Raw genomic sequence first — 17,893 nt, 5'->3', positions numbered from 1 at the left:
TATAAAAAGGACTCCCTCACTTTCATTAGAGAGCACTCATGAAAAATACTTAGGGGACTCTAGCCCATCACTTATGTATTGAGGAGCGAGCCCTTATTCTATAAAAGGGACTCCCTCACCATCATTAGAGAGCATCAACTCTAGCCTATCGTTCATGTATTGAGGAGCAATCCCTTATTCTATAAAAGGGACTCCTTCACCTTCAACGCCACAAACCGAGCCAACCAAGGCAACATAAGCCACGAGCCGAGCAGCCTCGCAGCATGTGCTACTTCTAGTTGAAACATCATTTTAGATTGAGCACCACCTTATATCGAGCATCAGTTCAAGATAACAACTAGTTACTTCGGCCCACACATGGACTGAATTTCAAGTCTCCAGCCAAAAGACTCTCTTGACTGAAGACTTGGGGGAATACTGTTTATACCATACTTAGGGCCTCAGTATTTAGATCTCGTATAAATATTCGGGGAACTTAAATGTAATTATGTAATAAAGGAATGGGCAAATATGTAATAAGTGAGAAGTCATTATTCTATAAAATGACTCTTCACCCTCACAATTAGGGAAGGTCAATTCCTTAGGCCATGGAAGGGCTCTCTCACCCTCAGAAGCTATCTCCATCTTTCTCCCTCACAAACAGATAAACACATAATCAGTGTGGACGTAGCCCAAACCTTGAGATGAACCACGATACATCTTGTGTTATTTACATTTCTTGTAGATTCACGGTCAGATTTACGTTGTTTCAAAACCTCCAGTTTTGTGCATCAACATGATGCATTCATAAAATTGTGGGGTGTTAATAAAATTACCCTACATGATTCGTGATTTCTTATGTGTTTATAGCTATTTTTATAAAGTGCAAAATAATACTTAGGGTAAAGGTTGGAGTGATAAATGAATGGGGATTATTAGATAAAAGTCCATTAATAGCATCAATTATCCTGTTAAATGAACAATAAAAATAATAGAGTTTTAACAAAACAATTCTGGTATTGTTCATTTTTAACGAAAAATCACATTTTTACCTTTATCTGGTATTATTTATTATATTTTTATTTTTCATTTTTCATTAAAACTAATTTTTTTTTTAACTTTTCGTTAATTTTCCTTAAAAACAAATCAACTTAATTAATATTAACAGATAAACACGTAAATTTTTCCACTTTGAAAAGATCAATTAGTGATGTTTTCTTCGAAAGAGATGTCTAATCATTTCAATTTTTTTCAACAAACGTGTGTTGAGGGTTTGAATTTTTATGTCTACCTCCCTAGCTACTCACACAAATTTCTAAATAAAATAAAATATAACGTGGACTAAAAATGGACAAGGGTTGTCTGCCCTCCTTGTTCATGTGCCCTCCTGTGCTCTCTTGTTTTGTGTGGTCATGGTTAAGCAACGTCTATATTTTATATTATTTTTTTATAGAGATAATAAGACAAAAATAAATAGTAATATAAAATGTTGACGTGACTTAACCGTGATCACACAAACAAAAGAGTATTGGAGGGCACGAGAATAAGGAGAGTAGACAATCCTTGTCTACTAAAAATAGTATGTATGAGCATGGTCCAAGTTTCGGGTTGTGCATCAAACTCAACTGGACCCTTTGTTTGTAACCAGTTGCTTTTACTCACACAAAATTTACATGTCTATCATATGATTTACAATAATACGATAATTGAAACAATACATTATCATGTAGAGAAATATTTATACATATTAAACGTATTATTGAACCAGAATGATATGTGACGGTAAACTCATGCTATGTCGATGTTATCGATTCGACTCGGGCAAATTATAAGTTTGTTCGAACCATGTGGATGTGGAGCTACACATATAAAATTAGGACTCCATTTATTGTCTTTCTTCTTGTCCCTAGATGTTCTACCTGATTCTTTCTACATGTGATCTACGTATATTTGCTTTCTACATATGATCCAATTTATTGTTCGTTCGTTAACTAGAGTAACCCTCACACTAAGTGGTACCACGTCTGGTGAGAGCAAGGAAGTTTTATTTAATAATTTCATAGGAAGCTCTCTACATACATGCAAAATCTTGTAACCGTTTCAATATCTTCCTTTTTCTATCTCTCATCAAGTGAGAGACACCAAATAAAATTTGGGAGCATTTTTGTTCATCACAATTTAGTGTGATGTATGCTCACCATCTTATTAGTCACTATTAAATGAGCTTGACTTTTGAGATTCGTGTGGTGGATAAACACAAATCTCAAAATTTAAACTCATTTAACGATTATAAATAGAATGATAAACATACACCACACTAAATGATGATGAGCAAAAATGTACTCATAAAATTTTTCTCTCGCGAAATAATCGGTGCCCACCAAGTCTCTTCTGATATGCGTCTAGTCAAAATAAATAAATCAAAAAATAATTAAAAGACGATAAAAAACATGGTAGCTCACAAGGAGAAATTTGGTGTGCATAAATGTTACTTTATCCGGTTCTACTGCGGAAAAAAGTACAGAGCTTTGGAGTCGATGGAAAGACTCTCACTTTCTCTCTCTCCTTTTCTCTCTCCTATTATAATACTAAGACTTGCAGTTTGTCACGTACCGTCGTGGGACTGGGTGGTTTGCTCTGTCTGTATTCCCATCACAAAAGAAGAATGCTGTATATCAAATATATAAATAATGATTGCTGGTGTAAATTAATAGCGATCCATGTTTTTTTTTCCTTCGATCTTTTAATTTCCGTACTCGCCTATGAAGCGTTTAGAAACCAATATTTTATGATAAATCCTCTTCCTTTCTCTCTCCCTCTTTCCATTTCTCTCCTCTCTCTCTCCTCTCTCTCCTCTCTGTGTGTTTGTGTCAGAATTAACAAAGAAATTGCCAGCAATTAAGGGGAAGAAGCAGCAGCTACTCAGAAGAAGAAGTGCAAAAAAGTGAGATTGGTTATACAGAAATGAATGGTCTCTTACATCTTGAACCAGATTACTGTGAGTTTGTTGAAGTTGATCCAACTGGGAGATATGGCAGAGTAATTACCTCTCTCCCCCCTCTCTTCTCTCTCTCTCTCCCCTCTTCTCTCTCTCTGTCCTCATTTTCTTCTGTGAATTCTGCTTAAAGAATGAACCTTTTTTTTTTGTTTGCAGTACAATGAAATCCTTGGCAAAGGAGCTTCTAAGATAGTGTAAGACTTCAAGCTCTTAACTTTCTTCAAAAATCATTAAAACCCAGTTCAGTTTTCTCAAATTTTTGAATTTTTTTTGGGAATTTCGCAGATTTTTTTAGTGATTGTTTCTGGGTTTTTATTTTTTATTTTTTAATATTTTTGTTGCAGTTACAGAGCATTTGATGAATATGAAGGGATAGAAGTTGCTTGGAACCAGGTCAAGCTTTATGATTTCCTGCAAAGCCCTGAAGATCTTGAGAGGCTCTACTGTGAAATCCACCTCCTCAAGACATTGAAGCACAGAAACATCATGAAATTTTACACTTCCTGGGTTGATACTGCCAACAGAAACATCAATTTTGTCACTGAAATGTTCACCTCTGGGACCCTTAAGCAGTATGTATTTTCTGAGTTTTCAATTAACAATTAATTTTTTTTTTTGCTTACTTTACTAAATCCAATTCTGTGAATCTTTTGTGGTTTTTTTTTTTTTTTTTTTTTGTTAATTACTGATAGGTATAGGTTAAAGCACAAGAGAGTGAACATTAGAGCAGTGAAGAATTGGTGTAGGCAGATCTTGAGAGGGCTTCTGTATCTCCATAGCCATGACCCTCCTGTGATCCATAGAGATCTTAAGTGTGACAACATCTTTATCAATGGAAACCAAGGGGAAGTGAAGATTGGTGACCTTGGTTTAGCTGCAATCTTAAGGAAATCGCACGCCGCTCACTGCGTTGGTAACTTCGAATGATCCATCCTATAACAATTGCTTCATAACTTGTCATATTTTGAATCAAATAAGAATGTCCCTATGCAAATTTTGTTTGTTTGGTAATTTGTGGAGTTAATTGGAACAAGGGAAAGTTATTTACCTAGAAGGTTAATATGTGTTTAGATTTCTTTTTTATTTTATTGAAGTAGGGACACCAGAGTTCATGGCTCCTGAAGTATATGAAGAGGCATATAATGAGCTAGTTGACATCTATTCATTTGGGATGTGCGTTCTGGAAATGGTCACTTTCGAATATCCGTATAGTGAATGCACTCATCCTGCTCAGATCTACAAGAAAGTTGTTTCTGTAAGAGGATTCTCTTTCCCTTTCTCTCTAGTGGAATTCTTTACTATCTTTACGAAAAATGTGACATCTAAGATTCCTTTCGCATTCCGTATTTCATAGGGTAAAAAACCAGATGCTTTGTACAAAGTTAAAGATCCAGAAGTACGAGAATTTGTTGAGAAGTGTCTGGCAACTGCGTCGTTGAGGCTCTCTGCGAGGGAGCTTTTAAACGACCGTTTTCTCCAAATTGATGAATGTGAATATGATTTGAGATCACTAGATTATGGTAGGCACCTAGATGACATGGGTCCTCTTGCAAGGCAGCCTCTATTAGAGCTTCATCGAAGCAACAGTTCCTTTAGTAATGGATACTCGAATGATTATGATTATGATGCCCCAAATGAGTGGACTGTTGATATAGAATCAACTGGAATCGAACTGTTTGAGCACCATGAGGATGATCATTCTGATGATGTCGACATTAGTATTAAAGGGAAGAGAGGAGAAGACGGTGGCATCTTTTTGAGACTTCGAATTACAGATAAAGAAGGTTGGCACAGTCTTTACTTTTTTCCAGAGTTTATTTATGGATTGTCTATATGTGGACACTAAATGTAGCACTTTAAATCCTATACTTTGCAGGTCGTGTACGCAACATTTATTTCCCATTTGACACTGAGAACGATACAGCATTGAGTGTGGCAACTGAAATGGTTGCAGAGTTGGATATCACCGATCAGGATGAAACCAGAATAGCAAATATGATTGATGGGGAAATTTCCATGTTGGTGCCCGATTGGCAATCAGGACCAGGACTAGAGGAAACACCCCGGTTTGCTAATCAAAGCTTTTGTCACAATTGTGTTTCCAATCACACCTCTAGTGGTTCCATGATGGAGTATCTGTCAAACCACCCTAGCGCTAAGGACTTGCTAGCTCTTCAATGTTGTAAACATGGTTGTCCTTCAATGCACGGTCGTTTTGAGGAGATTACGTACCAAGCTGACGAGTCTGAGCATCATGTGACAAAGGGTGAACCAAATGAATCGGGCCAATCAGACTGCGTTCAATACCAAGAAATTTGGGGACAGCAACAACACGAAAGTCGTGAACTTAGTTTAGTAGGCTCGGGACAGATCCATTCTGATGAAGAATATGAGAAAATGGATTGCTTAGTCACAGTTGAAGATGAGCAAGATTCTAAAGTGGAAAACAATACGGCATCCAAAGAAAGAAATTCCATCAGAAACTTATCAGGTTTACATTCTATTTGCATGAGCCCGCCAATGTACCATGACCTCCCAGACAGTTACGAGAATGGAATTCAGAAGGATTTGAGATGGTTCAAAGCAAAGCACCAGATGGAGCTGAGGGAGCTTCGAGATGAGCAATTAGGAATCATCTCAACATCTTTGCCGAATGCAAGTAAAGAAAACAAAATAGACAACGGGTTCTTATCATCTTTGGTATCAAACACAATACAAGGAATCAACAACATAGTTCTTTCAAAATCTTGCGCTTATGATCACCAACACTTAACTCCAGATTTTCATGCTAATCTTGAAAAGAGCTGCCCCAATTCGGAACCCCAAAGGGCCCGAAATTGCGAGGCAATGGAGTCTCCCAATGCGGCGAATGTGATCACTGGCAAGAGTTTGTACACAGACTCACTGCTTCCTCACTCTCTTCGCAGGACAGTTTCTCTCCCAGTTGATGCTGTTGATTTATAAACTTGCAGAGGCACAAAACATGTATTCTTTTCACAAATTCCATGCATCATGTATGGTTACCAAGGCCAGGCCACTCCTTTCTTCATCAAGGGATGTGGCTTTCCAACAAACTAGGATGATGTGTTTAAAAATTCCGATTATATATATGAGGAAAAATGCAAGTTTTGAGGCCTATAAAGATTGTGTTCAACTCCATCATACTATTACAAGAGAGCTATTGGTTGTATGGGAGTCATGTATTATGAGAGATTAGTGTCATTAGATGTATACAACCATGACGAGAGAAACAGACCCGTTATTCAATAATTGCATATAATTGGTGATAGTAGATTATCATCTCAAGTCAAAATTCACGACACTCAAAAGAAATACAGCACCTAAGAGTCTTTGATTCTAAAATTTGAATACAAGAGGCAAACGCGTTATCGTGGCCAAACTTAATGCATTTGTTAGGGACTTTGACTGAGATGATCGAAAATTGAAAAGTAATCTGAATTGAATTATTGGCATGTCAATGCTGAGTTGGCCAAAGAGAGATTTTATCAGGATCTTTTGCAATGCTTCTTGTAGGACATGCCTGGCCCCTCCAACATGTGTCAATTATGAAGTGGTTTTTTCAATTGTTTGGCCCCCACAAGAACAAATAAATCATGCTCCATGCTCCATGCATGCTCTTCTACTTAACTTGCACAATCTGGTTGCCCATATTTTATCACCTAAAGTATATTGGCCCTTTAATATGGGATGATCCATTGGTCCACATACTAACTTCCCTAAGGGTGAGCTTACCTTGAAAAAGACATCTAAAGCTAATCTGAATCACATATCAAAACCACCAAACCATATCTTGTGCCAAAGTTTTACTCAGTCTTATGTTATGTTAAAGTGCTTTAGTTTGACATGCCAAATTTGGTACGGCTCTTAACTTATAAATAAAATATCTTAAGTTCAATTTTATGAATAGTGAATTGGATTTTATGATTTAATCCAAATCATGCTAATGCTACGCTTAGTGTAAAATATATTTGTGTATTAAAAAAAAAAAAAAAAATTCAAACTCCATTTTTCATGCGTAACCATGCCAAACGAGGTGGTTTCAAAAATACAAATTCAGGTATTTGATGGATCTAGGAAAGTTGAGGTATTTGATTCGATTTCGATTTTAGATATAGATAATAAAAAATAAAGTCATAGAGCACGTCATTTACCTAGCCCCTTATGTACTTATTTGTTGTTTCTCATTTTTGTACATCACAATTTGACGCATATAAAGAAATAGTATGACAGTAATTCTTAAATATCACAGATTTAAATGTGATATGATAAGATAAAATCTTTGCATTTGAATTTGAATTAGAATTTGATTTAAATTCAATTGAAGAATCTATAAAATAAAGGTTTTTTCACACGTTTAAAATTGTAATTGACATATTAGTAGGTATGACCATATTTTTTTTCCTTTTTGGGTTTATAAAACTGGGTGGCAAAGTGGAGGCCAACTAGTCTTTTCGTTTATTGTTTATATTGCATTTGCTGCCTTTGTTGGGTGTTGAATTGAGACCAACTCAAATGGTTTTAGCATTGCATTACTTTATGGAAAATCTAGAAAGATATATAGATGCGTGAAGTCTTTGATGTATATCAATCGAGGCATGTTAGATATCAAAATTTAAATTATTTTTTTATAAATCATATAATGTACCGTTTGAGAGTTGGTGATTTTAAATCATTAAAAAAAGAGCATAATCATCAACTGCATAAATCACCAAGGGGTGGCTCAGTGGTTGAGAACGAATTTCAGCCCTGTATTTCACACAACACGTTCTGCGTTCGATTCCTGATACTGGTGAATCACATGACATGTGAAGCTAAAATGCTTTTGACTGAAATGCCTATGTGAATATTTCCAGCTCCAAAACAATGAACTGTCATGGCGAAACCACCAACCATTGTTCTAGTCTAGGCCCCGCCTAGACGCTAAGCGGCTGACCATCGTCCAATTAATCCTTAGACGTTTGAAAATTAAGAAATGACGCCTAGACCTCCTTAGACGTCCACCTTACCTGCTTAGACCCCCCTAAGTCGAGACTCTCACTTGGACGAAAACTCGGTAACTTTCATTTTTGCACTTTATTTTTGTTAAATAAATTGTGAGAGATTTGTAGAATACTTGGATGTACCCTTATCATGTGTTTGTTCCCTATATTTTCAACGTGTTCTACTACTGTCATCTAAAAGGTGCTAAGCGCTAGTCAAGTGCTAAGTTGGGGCCTAACACCTAGGCAGCTAGACACTTATTTATACTATATAAATATATTTACTTAAATTTACCTAGTCCGCCTAAAACTCCGCCTAGCCGTCACTGGACTCCAGCTCACTCTCTAATTATTATCTAACGTTTTTTAGAACCTTGCCAACAACTCTTTATAGCATTTTTTTATATCAAATCAAGAAGAAGAAAAAAGCAGTTTGGGTATGCCTTAAAAGATCGGACGGTTTAGATTGTATTAATCAAACAGCTTAATAAAAGCAGATGATGATGACAAAATGTCTGATCAACTTTTTGATAATTGGACTCCAAATAAAGGAATAAACCAAATCAAGTGTCTGGTCAGATACGGTTCATGTGCTTGATGCTAGCCTAGACAACGATAGCCACATGCACACGACCATTCCAAACAATCAATCAGTCAATGACAATATTATGATAGAAATTGAATCTTTAAAAGTGATCCAGCGTAAACAATGTTCTCTTTTGAATACTTGAATCTCTTACACCGGATGAAACCAACGTTCGGTAAAGAGTGATGCAGCGATGATCAAACCAGTAGATTGTCAAGTGGACTGTTCGAGGAACGCTTACAGATTTTTACTCCTTTGTGTTTAAGTACTGGTTGACCCCATGCAAGTGCAACCCCATTATATATATATAAATATAAAGGGACAAGCTGGTGGCTTGACACTCCACCCTTTTGAGGGCTGGAAAGACTTACAGAGTTATTTCAACATCTATGGCCACCATCGTGCAATTCATCAGCGCTAAGAATCGAACCTATGACATGTTGTGGCATACGGGCCTAAAATTAATTCTCAACCACTAAACCACCCGTGATGATTAAATCCCATTATATAAGTCAGATTCATTTGAGTTTAGGACCTCCTACTACAAGTTATGGCGTTTGAGTATGAATAGAAATTGAAACGTGAAAGTCCTAACTAAAAACACAACCTTCTTGTGGTGGATTCAGAAAATGACCTCCACTTCATAGGTTGGCACAAGACACCATCATGAAAACATGATTCGTGTAAGAGAATTATTGAAGTTGGACCAGTCGGGTTCAACCCAAGGCAATCCACAGATACAAAGGGTAGCTAGTTCAACGTGTAGTGTCAATTCATCCCATCACCTCAGCTTATAGAATCTTAAACTTTGCGGCTGCAACCCCCCATCCCTATCCAAGATCCAACCTACAGCCGAAAGATGTAAAAAGAAGCCTTGAGAAAAGTGCCATTGGGATGCAGTTCCCACTTCCCAAAATGGTAGGGAATGTTAGGCAAACTCCACAATATGTGATGGAAGAAACTAATCCTAAAGCTTCTCCCAACCCTTGACATGTCCTTTTCATACACCTAATCAGGAGAAACTTACCAACGCTAGGTATGCCATTGTGGTGATATCTCAAGCGAATCAAGCAATGCAATGTGTTTTGACTTTCCCACATTGGCAGTGTGTGATTGGCTTAAGACATCAGAATTGCATGAAAGTTCTACTCTTGAATGGGAGAGAAACTTTCCAACGCCTGAAATGCCATTATGGTGGTATGCCAAGTGAATTACACACTGCCAATGTGACAAAAGTTACTTACCTACTCCTGGAACATCATTGTGGCACTATTCCAAGTGAATCATGCGTTGCAATGTGTATTAACTTTCTACATTAGCAGTGTGATTAACTTAGGATACATCCACAATCGGATCGCATGTGCATGAAAGTTCTCGCTTACTAGATAACCGCTAACCGAACCAAACCATTAGCAACCTTAGCAATACAACTTTACAAGCTCATACATAGAAGGTATTGTAGCTTTTGTTGCAATTAAAAGCTTACTAGTCTTCATTACTACAACAAACATGAACTATATACTATATCTTGGGAAGGTATGTAGTCAAATTCTAGCTTTTGTTACATTACATTTACCAAAGTACACCTCTATTACGAAAATGATTGTAATTAACACGACGAAACTCTATTCTAAATATAGAAACCTCAGTATAAAAGTACACAAAAAGACACTCTTAGACATGTATAATTTCTGTACATCGCGGATATCCCCCAATGAAATGGCCCTTCATCAATGACTCAATATGCAGTTCAGTTGTACCTCTTGCAGGATAGTGCAGGGTTGCCCGAATGTCCTCTCATAAAGGCCTCAAAAGCGGGTAGTCTTCAAGTAGTTCCCGCTCGGACAGAGTGTCAGTTTCATTCTGAGGAGTCCACAAGACCTCTACTGCCTGCAAGAAAAAGAACAAGATGTATATGTATCAGCTCAGCTCCGATTTAGCAGAAAAAATTTACGAGTTCAATGAAAGTATTGTTACCATTATTTTGTTCGAGGGAATGGATCCAAGCTTTTGCAATGCTTCCTTCAAGTCACCACTGCCATTGATGGCAGGCAACTTATGCACTCCTTCAGCAGCCACCAATATTGTTATCTGATTGAAATTCAGACAGAAAACAGGTCAGATATTAACAATTCTGTTCCCTAAAACAATCCCGAAACTATTCAACTCACTTATGAAATTTTATGTTATTTCCTCAAACACTAGAGGAGAGAATTTTTATATTTGTATGGTATATAATCTCAGATGTATGATATAAGCATAGTAGTCACTTTTTACATTTAAAACAGTATAAGTCATCAACAACACCAAAATAAAAAGAAAACAAAATAGATTTTTGCAGACCAAAGACGAGGTCAAGAAACATTCATCATCCCAAACGTTCATATTCACAAATACTTCCATGACAGGCCAGCAGGGCCTCCATAACAATGCTTAGATTTGGAAATACTGATTTTAATAGAATGTTCAGGGCTTAACTAGTAAATAAACAACACAGGTTCGTCCTTACCACTATATATTCGTTGCGGAATCCATTAGCACTCCGGCTCGTTGAGCTTTGCTTTCTTATGTTGTTCACATTGACAAGTGTCTCTTCGTCAAATTTACCCCTCTCTTCGATAGAAAGCTGATTAAAGCGTTTCTCTGCATCCTCTATGCCTCGCTTTAGAGCAACCTACAAGCATGACAAAAGTTATAATCCATGTCCTTCACATTCCTCATGTCTATATAAAGTTATACTTTCTGTTTTCCTCCATGCATCCATAACTTAACAATTATAAGAAAAACTCCAATCCAGATCGTGCTTCAGACATTATTCCACCAGACCAACGGTTTTGATTTCCTCTTCACTTTTTCTGGTTAACAATAAATTTAAGGAGTATAATATAGGCACCGCCATGACACTATTATCTATGTTTTCATCAGCATAGTTCACGCCTACTCTCGTAATTTGTAAGAAAGCTTTGCATGTGTGCACGAGACATCAAAGTGCATTAGTTTTAATCTTTAAAAGTTTAGCCTAAGCTGTTTAAATTACTTGACAAGTAGCTGCCACTACAATATGCTATCTCATACTTTATAGTGCCAAATGTCGTAAGAGAGAGATGAATTCCTTTGATTTATCATTATCTCTTCCTATGGGTTTCCACCTTCTCTAACAATGGTAGGCAACAACAATGATGCACCAGATATCAACCAAGTACGCCAACAGATGATATTGAACTTACAGATGAATGACCGGAGATGCAATAATCAGGATGTCGTAGCAAAGCTAGTGTTGTCTCTGCAATTTTAGTGAAATTTGCATCAGAATCCCGGAAGGAAAAGAAATCAAGAATACAAAATAGTAACTCAACATTCTGGGTATGGTCAAAGGTCATACCCAGTGCACAAGGCTCCCGCTTTACGCAGGGTCTGGGAGAGGTGAATGTCGGCTAGCCTTACCCCCATTTATGGAGAGGCTGCTCCCAAGTCTCGAACCCGAGACCTACCGCTCATGGGCGAAGGCACTTGCCATCGCACCAAGTGCGACCTCTTAAGAGCTCGTTTAACTGAAAACCCAATCCTAAGAGCTCGTTTGTATTATGCAGGTGTGCGTGAATAATAATATATATAGGTTCACCTGTCAAAACATAGCCCAAACCATCAGGGGTAGAAGTATCTGCAGTTTCAGCAATCCGATTAAGATCCCTTTGGAGAGTTCGTCCCATGCCCAACAAACCAACCTTAGAGAAGGAGAAAAATTGATAGTGAAACAATAGAGAACAAAATGTTCGTTGCCATCCAACAAAAGAGTCTATAAAGTGCATATCACATTTCCAAAAATTAGGCTATAAAGTGAAATTACAGCACTAAATATCAAAATTCCAAATTGTATGTATGATCCCCTACTCTTATCCTCGTTTGAAGGTTAAAGCCAGTCGATGTTGCTATGTTTTACAAATACCGGCGCACTTTCCAGGGAGTAGCTTCAGATGCTTTTCTCCAAACCCCAAATACTCAGTTATCTTAAAACATCCATCCTAGAGTATGCTTACTTACAACCATATCATTTCTTGATCCCCTAGTTTTTCTACTTATAGAACAATCAGCCCATCCTTTAACATGTGCCGATCAAATAAGGCGAAAATCCCCACAGTTTGCCACTTCGGCACAAAAATCCTAGTTCTACAGCCAAACCATGCATATCCAAATTGAATGCAATGAAGGGCAAACAAGTCATTGAACTTAATAAACGAACAAATTTCCAACCTAACAATCCATTGGGTCATATGTATAAAGATCTCTAATTTAACAGAGGATTTCAAATTGCATGGCAGCAGCATGATAATATCCATACAGATACATACATATCTACATACAGATATGTCTGCAGAGTGAAAATTACAAGCATTCAATCAAACCTGAAGCTTGAGAACGCTTGTTTTCTCAGTAGCAGTAAGCACACTTCCCTCAGACCGATCCGAAAGGAACCCGGAAACCAAAACAAACGCCGCAAAACCCGTCAAGATCAGGAAGAAGCTCGACCCGGCTCCAACTCCGAACCCAAATGCCGGCCCCACGTAAAATCCACCACCCCCGCCACCGAACCCGAAAGGCGAAGGCGCGTAGTACGGCGCGGAGTACGAAAAACCGGGCCTTGAGCCCGGAGTCCTCGGCACCGAGTAACTCCTCGAGGACGAAGAGGAAGACGACGAGCGCGAAGAAAACGAGCTTCCCCCGACCCGACCGCCCGTGGCGGCCAATGCCGAATTGGGGTCGGACATCAGCAGCAGACCCAACAACACGGCGACCATTGCCGGCTTTCTCAACGCCTTCATAGCTTCCAACAGCTTTCCGGCGATAATCCCAATTGGGTTTGCTGGGTTTGTAGCTGGTTGTGCTGGGTTTTCTTCGACGACAAGGGACTGGGATTTTGAGTCGGATAACTGCTTAAAGCATTGAACTTTGAATTTGCAGGGGATTTTTTGGATTTGGAAATTGAAGTTTTTGAATTTGATTGGGTTTGTGGGGAGGGGGCGGAGACGGGGGAGTAGATTGTGCTGCTTCCACTTCAATGGGTTGGGTTGGAGCAACGAAGCTGCTGCCGCCATTTGAAAACTGTTTTCGAGACGAGTGTTTTTGGAATTCAGAAATCAAAAGCGTGGACTGGTTTTTGTTTTGAGAAACGGAATTTTGGAGGAGGAGATATCAGCTGGCCTCTTTGATTCGTTCAATCTCAGCCTCATTTTCTTCGTCCGTGTCTTTTTCTCATGGATGAACCCATGAAGATAATAGATTTTCCACGTTAAATGTTTGACTTATTTTTAGCTCCAACCTTAAAATTTGATTTTTACTCTCTGTAACTTAAAAATTGTCATTTTATTCTTTAAAATTCAAAGTTTGCTTTGCTTTGCTTTGTCCCTTAAAACTCTATTTTAATCTCATTTTACCTCTCCTGAAACTTGAAAGTCGTATCTATAACACTCAAATTTGCTCCACATTGCCAGATTTGTTAATTTCTTGTATAAGTTTGATTTGGGTACCCAGGCTAATCATTTCCATCTCTTCATTTTCTTTTAAATTTCATATTTTATTATTGTTGAATGCCAACGCAGAGTAGAGCTTTATAATCAAATTTATTGCGCATGTGACATAATCTTATTGGGTGTTGGGTCCCATATTTGTTTTAGGAGATGACTTATAAGTTTTAGGAAGAAGAGAGAGTTCATAAGTTAAAGTAAAATGAATTTTGAATTTCAGAGAGTAAAATGTTGATATTTGAGCTACATGAGTAAAGTGAGATCAAAATAAAATTCTAAGGAATGTAGCTAAAAATAAACCTTATTCGGACACTCGATAAAATTCGATGCGGAACCATAAGTATAAGAATGGGTTATGTTCGGTGGACTTTTAGTTTGTTTAACCCCTCCGAGTTGCACTCCTAGTTAGGGGTGGATTTTTTTGCCAAATTGCCATGCCAACCGAATTACCAACCGTGCCATACCGATTTTGTGCCAAATTTTTTGTGCCAACGGTAATGGTATGGTATTGTACCGTACCGAAAGTTCGTGGTACGGTATTGGTAATGGATACCATTACCACGATATTACCGTACCGTACCGATAATATAATATAATATATAATATAACACATATTTATAAATTATAATACATATTTATAATATTCTAGAAGTTCAATGTCTCCTCCAAAAGTTTCGACATCTTAAACTTGAAGAATTGATCAATGAATTTTACCCTTTGAAGTTTAGTTTCAATTTTCATTTAGTTTGAAACTTTAACTTCTATTTGGATTGTTAACTTCTATTTGTTTTGATTTGTAACTTCTATTTGGATTGTAAGCTTAATTTTCATTATGAATCTTGATGCATCATTTGAATTATTGTGTGTGTGAATTGTGAATGATGAATAATAGATGAATTTAGGTACAATTTATGAGATATCAGCAACTAAGGTGAGGTTTAAGTTAAAGAAGTGAGTCTTGTTGTAGTGCCATAGTGGTGCTTTATGCTTCTGTTGAATAATCAACTGGTACTGCTAAGGTGAGGAAGTAGACCTATAGTACTGCTTTATGTTTCCATTTTTTGTTTCAAGCTTATAATTTTCAAGTAATTCATCAACATTTCATACGGCTGTAAATCCATTTGAAGGTGGAAATCTGAAATCTATTTGGGCACTTGTTATGAGAATTTTCTTCCGTCTATGCATTTGGTTTATATATCTTTGTTTTATTGCAGAGGCACAAAATATGAAATGTTGAACAAAGCAAAAATAAATTTTGTCTTAAAATAAAGTGGCAATTACTATTGCCATACCATGTCAACCGAACATTTGGCAGTACCGAACTTTGGTATACCGAAAGTTTGGTATGGTAATGGTAATAGATTTTACCAAACCGAAAGTTTGGTACGGTAATTGGTACGAGGGTTTTGGTACGGTAACCGTACCGAACCCACCCCTACTCCTAGTTGAATCGTGGACCGACTTCTTGTTCTGCCCGAATCACGACTCGGTGTCCAAGTCCGACCCGAATTATTTACAGCCTTTGGGCCTGGCCTACAAAAAAAAAGAGAGTTAAACGTAGCTCGGCCCAAACCGACCGAGTATCGACTGTCTCCATCCTTCGAAACCCTAATCCAATAAAAGCTAAACTCTTCCAACTCTCTCAACTCCCTCTGCCGTAGCTGCTGCGACTACTCCATTTTCCGCCTCATTGCCCTCTGGTTAGGTATCTTCCGGTCTAATCAAAACCAACCATGGCGGACAAGGCAGTCACCATCCGAACCAGGAAGTTCATGACCAACCGCCTTCTCTCTCGCAAGCAATTCGTGAGTTCCTCCATCATTTCTTCCTTCTTGCATCTAGCATTTAATTGGGTTTTGGGTTTTGGATCTTGTGTGTGTATTTGTTAGTGGGTTGAGCTGTTTTATTTCTTTAATTTTGTTAATTTTCTTTGTAAAGTTGCGTACTTTAATCTGGATATGTGATTTTTCTTATGAAGCTGTTATTCACCCAACTGGGTTTTTAATTATGATTTGGCTACCATTATTTTTTTGTGATTTTTCTCCGTAAAGTTGCATGCTTTGATCTGGATTTAGGGTTTTTTTTTTTATGTACTTCCTACTCATCCAACTGGGGGTTTTTTTTTTTTTGTAAGTTGGATTGTAGGGGTTTAGGGAAAAATAAGAGGTTTAAATGATTTGTTAGAATTTTGTGTTGTCAACTTTCCGTTATTTATCTTCTCTTATGGGGTTAATCATAATTCAATTTTTGCTTTTGTTCCATGTAGGTCATCGATGTTCTTCATCCAGGAAGGCCAAATGTTTCAAAGGTATTGTTGTTGTTTTTTTTGTTTTTTTTGTTTTTAGCTTTCTTTCAGTTTTCAGCTCTTACGTACTTGCATTCAGTTGTGTCTGATCGACTGTGTTTATGGCTTAACTTGTCATTAGTTTGTTTACTTTAATCGATACGGTTATGTTAGAACTAAGAACTTTGTACAATAGAAGTTATTTAACTGTTTCCATCTGAGCAATTCTGAGGTATGTACTTACTCATCGATTGAATTTGGCTTAATTGTTTTGTGAAGGCTGAGCTGAAGGAGAAGCTTGCGAGGCTCTATGAGGTCAAGGACCCGAACGCAATCTTTGTGTTCAAGTTCAGGACTCACTTTGGTGGTGGCAAATCTACTGGATTTGGATTGATTTATGACTCTGTTGAAAATGCAAAGAAGTACGAGCCCAAGTACAGGTTGATCAGGGTAAGTCCAGAGTTGATTGATAAGTTCATATATTCTAATTTCATTTTGGCTACCTAAACCATAGGACATTGCCACCGCTAGAAATGTAGATAGCTATGTTGAAGTGATTTGATTTGATCAACACCCAGGTGACTCCTAGTGCACATTGAGTTAATCTAAGTTAGTAAGAATCGTAGAGCTGTTGATTGTTTATTGGTTGTATTAATCAATGTATCTTCTAAGAGGTATTTTTTGTTAGCTCTTCTCATCATACGACGATTCAAAATATTCTCAATTTCTATATTCATTTTCCATGAACAAGTCAAGGTTTTTTTATTTCACATCATTGTTTGATGATTGGTTAATGCCATCAGAATCTGAGTTAGTCCTATGTGTTTGTTAGTATCTTTTCTTTTCTGGCGTGCACTAGTAGTTGAGAATGAGTGGATACTTAAGTCACCTGTATTGATAAACTAAAGGTGGGAGCACTAGTATAGTCATGTTAACCCAAACATTTTCTTTCCATTTTCATTATTGGTTTCACGTTTACGTTTTCAGCATATAGTAATTTTGCTTATCAGTTCTGCTTCTATGAGTTCATGCCACTAAAAAGATTACTGTTTTATATTGCAGAACGGACTTGATACCAAGGTAGAGAAGTCAAGGAAGCAGTTGAAGGAGAGAAAGAACAGAGCCAAGAAGATCCGAGGAGTAAAGAAGGTAAGAAAGTCACTTGTGTTATTTTCTTCCGTGATTCTAGTTTGACTTCATTACCTTGCTTCTTACAACGGTTTTGTTCATTTTTTCGTGCAGACCAAGGCATCAGATGCTGCTAAGTCAAAGAAGAAATGAGCGTTGGTGATTTCGGTTCTAGTTTCTGTTGCTCATATCAGCACTGGGCTTTTCTTAAACATATTTTGCCGTTAGGATGCGTTTAAAATGAAGATTCTGCTGTCAGTGGATTTTTAGAGTTCCATCTACTATTTAGTTTTTCTTTTCCTTCCAAAATTTCAGTATTCTGATGAGGACAGATTTATTATATTAAGTAGCAACAGATTCATATTATTTGTGATCTCGAAGTGTCCTTAATCATCT

General features: G+C 37.4%; 3 protein-coding genes across 5 annotated transcripts; 2 read left to right on the top strand and 1 right to left on the bottom strand.

The window, feature by feature from the left end:
• Positions 1–2,685: 2,685 nt before the first annotated feature.
• On the top strand, positions 2,686–6,119 carry LOC126619844 (probable serine/threonine-protein kinase WNK9). Of its 3 annotated transcripts, none has more exons than XM_050288260.1 (7): positions 2,686–3,018; positions 3,134–3,171; positions 3,322–3,549; positions 3,670–3,890; positions 4,075–4,232; positions 4,332–4,761; positions 4,854–6,119. In XM_050288260.1, exons 1-7 carry the CDS (start codon positions 2,944–2,946, stop codon positions 5,939–5,941), a joined length of 2,238 nt encoding a protein of 745 aa, XP_050144217.1. In that variant the 5' UTR covers positions 2,686–2,943; the 3' UTR covers positions 5,942–6,119. The 3 variants fall into 3 exon arrangements, with proteins under 3 accessions (XP_050144217.1, XP_050144216.1, XP_050144218.1); XM_050288259.1 differs by having other exon boundaries at positions 4,072–4,232; XM_050288261.1 differs by lacking the exons at positions 2,686–3,018; positions 3,134–3,171; positions 3,322–3,549 and having other exon boundaries at positions 3,742–3,890; positions 4,049–4,232.
• Positions 6,120–10,058: 3,939 nt separating this feature from the next.
• On the bottom strand, positions 10,059–13,824 carry LOC126620043 (uncharacterized). The gene is made up of 6 exons (XM_050288503.1): positions 12,967–13,824; positions 12,186–12,288; positions 11,791–11,846; positions 11,073–11,237; positions 10,541–10,654; positions 10,059–10,453 (listed from the first exon to the last, which is right to left on the bottom strand). Exons 1-6 carry the CDS (start codon positions 13,654–13,656, stop codon positions 10,361–10,363), a joined length of 1,221 nt encoding a protein of 406 aa, XP_050144460.1. The 5' UTR covers positions 13,657–13,824; the 3' UTR covers positions 10,059–10,360.
• A 1,868-nt stretch (positions 13,825–15,692) lies between these two features.
• LOC126619882 (40S ribosomal protein S24-1) lies at positions 15,693–17,870 on the top strand. The gene is made up of 5 exons (XM_050288301.1): positions 15,693–15,890; positions 16,352–16,393; positions 16,649–16,819; positions 17,432–17,518; positions 17,612–17,870. The coding sequence occupies exons 1-5, from the start codon at positions 15,819–15,821 to the stop codon at positions 17,648–17,650; spliced, it is 411 nt and encodes a 136-aa protein (XP_050144258.1). The 5' UTR covers positions 15,693–15,818; the 3' UTR covers positions 17,651–17,870.
• Positions 17,871–17,893: the final 23 nt, after the last annotated feature.

This window comes from Malus sylvestris, chromosome 4 (assembly GCF_916048215.2).
Source record: "Malus sylvestris chromosome 4, drMalSylv7.2, whole genome shotgun sequence".
NCBI lineage: Eukaryota > Viridiplantae > Streptophyta > Magnoliopsida > Rosales > Rosaceae > Malus > Malus sylvestris.
This window is presented reverse-complemented; position numbering and strand designations above follow the sequence as displayed.